This window comes from Tupaia chinensis, unplaced genomic scaffold (genome assembly GCF_000334495.1).
Source record: "Tupaia chinensis unplaced genomic scaffold, TupChi_1.0 Scaffold148210_1, whole genome shotgun sequence".
Classification (NCBI taxonomy): Eukaryota; Metazoa; Chordata; class Mammalia; order Scandentia; family Tupaiidae; genus Tupaia; species Tupaia belangeri.
In genome coordinates this window covers 1,714,587-1,718,205 of record NW_006208060.1, presented here as the reverse complement: position 1 = coordinate 1,718,205, position 3,619 = coordinate 1,714,587, and the positions used below count along the sequence as shown (strand labels likewise).

The 3,619-nt window shown below is 55.3% G+C and overlaps 1 protein-coding gene across 5 annotated transcripts in view; it reads right to left on the bottom strand.

The window, feature by feature from the left end:
• RANBP3 (RAN binding protein 3) overlaps nucleotides 1-3,619 on the bottom strand; it is a 55,023-nt gene that overhangs the window by 9,825 nt on the left and 41,579 nt on the right. For all 5 annotated transcript variants that reach the window (XM_014584929.2, XM_014584930.2, XM_014584927.2 and 2 more), the window contains 2 exons: nucleotides 1,879-1,994; nucleotides 567-686 (listed from right to left, as the gene is read on the bottom strand). In XM_014584929.2, coding sequence (XP_014440415.1) covers nucleotides 567-686; nucleotides 1,879-1,994 — 236 coding nt within the window. The remainder of the gene's footprint in view (nucleotides 1-566; nucleotides 687-1,878; nucleotides 1,995-3,619) is intronic.

Genomic DNA, 3,619 nt, shown 5'->3' with positions numbered 1-3,619 from the left:
CATTCCTTCCCGCTTGTTTTTTAAAAAAGGATTTATTTACTTAATTTTACTTATTCATGAGTTTATTTTGACTGGAGAGAGACATGGGGAGAGAAGAAAACTAAGAAAGCAAGCCACCAGGCCTGGGACTCGAATCTTGGTTGGCCACATGGGAGTGTCCAGTGCCTTAGCCACCACGCCACCTGCTGGCCCTCCTTTTCCACTTTAAAAAAATCAAAGCCGACTCTCAGTCCTGTTGTTGACCAGGTATGTGTGTGTGTGTGTGTGGAAAACTGGCCAATTTAGGGGCCAGCAAGGGGCATGGTGGTTAAGGCACCGGACTCCCACATGGCTGAACGCAGTCTGAGTCCTGACCTGGTGGCCTGGAATCACACGTGTGTGCCCCAAATCCCAGAGGAAGACGGAGAAGGGGTTGCAGTGTGGCGATCCCTCCCAGGGGCTGATCTCTCACGTTCCCTCTCTCTATCTGGTGAGCGCATGTGCCCTATGGCAGAACAAACAAACAAACAAACAACTTTTTATTTACCGATTCAACAATCCAGCGCATTCAACCCCCGAGCACGTACCTTCACTCTGTCCCTCAAGTTCTGCCCAAACACAAATGCTTGCTGCGCGGCTTGCTCTTTTTTCGCACAGTTCTCCTCTTCAGAAGTATTGCTACACTCATTTTTCTGGGGCTTTTTCTCCTATTAAAGAAAAACAAAACACTCAAGAAACAAAACCACCAACAAATAGCAATTCAGAGCACATGCACCAGATGCACGAGCCCACACTGCTCTGCTCACTCCACGTGTCCTTGGGTGTGGCCCCGGGGCCAAGTGGGCCTGCCTCGCCCAGGAGCCAGGAAGAGGGGCCTGAAACCCCACAGGAGAGCAGCCGCTCCTGGATGTGCGTACAGATTGGCCTTGGACGGATGGGAGGCAGCATGAGGCGGGCAGGCTTGGCTCTCTGAACACTGGACATCAGCCACCGGCCTTGGAGGTCCTTGGGGCCAGAGGGGGGCTCCCCAGCAGGGCTGGAGGGAGTGGGGCCTGTGGGTGTGGTCGCCCACTGCTTGTGCTCAGTGAGCACCTGGCCTGACGAGCCCGCGTGGGCTGCCCAGGGTGGTCTGTCTGCCAGGTAAGGACGGTGCGGTGAGGGTAGCTCTGTGGGAAGGCTGCACTTGGGCTCTGGAGCCCTGGGAGACCCGGGGTGGGGAACGGTCTCCTCACACCACTGTGCATGAAAACGTGCCTTCTCGCTGCTTCCTGCACCTGAGTCACCAGCTCTCAGGGACTTGAGGTCGCCCGTCCTTGCAGGGAAAGCTGGGAGTCACTTCGGGAGCAGCACGTCTACATTCCAGTCCTCCCTGAGTCTGGGGATGTGCAGGCCAAAAGGGACTGTCTCACGGCAGCCGCGAAGCAGGGGACATTCAGAAGGCCTGCCTGCCTCTGAGGGAGTGGTGGGGGTTCAGGTGCAGAGCCGCAGCAGCAACCCTGTGGGGGCTACAAGGGAGAGCCAGGCTGCTGCGTGGCGGAGGCCCCCACACACCTGTACTGCCAACCCCACGCACCTGTGACTACCAGGTTTGCTGAGATCCGAGAGCTGGCAGGTGGAGGCTGGACACTGGAGCCACCTCAGGGAAGTGGGAAGAGGCTCCCGACCCTGTCTGAGATCGACCAGGGGCCCCAGGGTGGGTTTAGCAGCTTCACTTGGAGCTCTGTGATTTGCAGACCCCGGGCTGCGGTCTCAACTCGCCTTCCCCGCCAGCCAGAGACAGTGAGAGCACACGAGCCCTTGGAGGGCCTCTGTCACCATGGAGATCCCTATCCCTGGGGGCCCTCTGGCTGCCTCCCAACCCTGCGCCTACTCCAGCCCTCTGCCCCAGGACCCACTGACCTCAAGTACGTTAGCCTCATCAGCAGGGCCTGAAGGACTCCTCCGGGCAGGGCTGTCGGGCGCCGCCCCCACGCAGTCTGCTGGGACGCTGAGCCCGTTGGTACCGCTGCTCGGGACTGAGAGGGAAGGGCTTGTGAGTGGCCCGGGCCGGTGTCGCTCGGGCCCCACCTATCATGTCGGCTGACGGCACGGGGTGGGGGGAGGAGCTTCACACAGTTTGTGGAAAATAGAATTAAAGAACCAGTTTACTTTGGGGCAAAGAAATAAATAAATGAAATTGGGGGCCAGCAAGTGACGTGGTGGTGAAGGCATCTGGACTCCCACAGGGCCAACTGCGGTTCAAGTCCTGAATGTGGTGGCTTGAAAGTAACACCAGGCACATGTGTGTGCGTGCCCAAGATCCCGAGAGAAGAATGGAGGGGAGGGGGGAGCGGTATGGCCATCCCCCCAAGGGTTGATTTCTCACTTTCTGTCTCTGTGTCTCTCCAGCAAGTGCATGAGCCCTATAGTAAAAATCCCCCTCCCCCCCAAAAAAGGAAAGAAAAATAGAAAAAATACATTGAGGGAACATGTCTATGCGTTTTGTAAACCTAATTATACTAATAAAGTCTTTATGCATATTTCCCCTTTAAATGTGAGAAATACAGTTTTAAAAATTTTTGCCTGATGGGACCAGCAGTTGGCATAATATCTATGTCACTGGACTCCTGTGTGATTGACTGCGGTTTGAGTCCCAGACCCGGTGGCTTAAACTCATGCCGGGCACATGTGCGTGCATGCCCAAGATCCCGAGAGGAGAATGGAGGAGAAGGGACTGCGGCGTGGTCATCCCCCCTGGGGAGTGATTTCTCACTTTCTGTCTCTCTGTCTCTGTCTGACTATCACATGTGCCCTATAGCAAAAACCTCTCCAAAAACAAAAGAAAAATTTGCCTGCGGCTGCATGGCCACGCTGAAATCCCCTCTCCTCCAGTTCTCCACCCTTTCAGAATTTTGGGTACGCACATGCACGCACAAGCACCACCAGGTCTAGGACTTGAACTGTGCAGGTGGACGTGTGGGGCCCACCTGCATTAACCCCGTGATCGGCAGGCCCGCTGCCTGTCATCTTAAATCTGGCTCTGACTGTTTTAGCATTAGATTTAAAGAATTTGTCATGTAATTAATAACTCTTCAGGAATGTTAATGGTCTCTCTTGAGTGGTTCTCTCGGTGGCTTCTGACGAGGAATTTTCAGACGAAGGGGCAGAAAAGCTCATTAGTGTTCAGAAAATCAAGGATTTGGGGGAACCAGCAGTTAGCGTAATGGCTATGTCGCTGGACTCCCACGTAGTCGACCGCGGTTCGTGTCCCGGACCCGGTGGCTTAAAACTCACACCGGGCGCGTGTGCGTGCGTGCCCAAGATCCCGAGAGGAGAATGGAGGAGAAGGGATTGCGGCGTGACCATCCCCCCTGGGGGGTGATTTCTCGCTTTCTGTCTCTATGTCTCTCTCTATCTGTCTGGCGAGCGCACGCGCCCTACAGTGAAAATCTCTCCAAAAAAAAAAAAAAAAAGAAAATCAAGGATTTGGAAAACTTATGGGATGCACGGTGGTCCCCTTCCCCCTAGTCCTGTTTTCCGCGGCTGGAAGGTATTAAACGGAACAGTCCAGAAGTGCGTACTGTGCGCTGAGGCACGCTGCCCTGATGCTGTGCGTGTCGCCCCTCCTGCCCTGCCTGGCCGGTGCGTGTCCGCGCTGCGC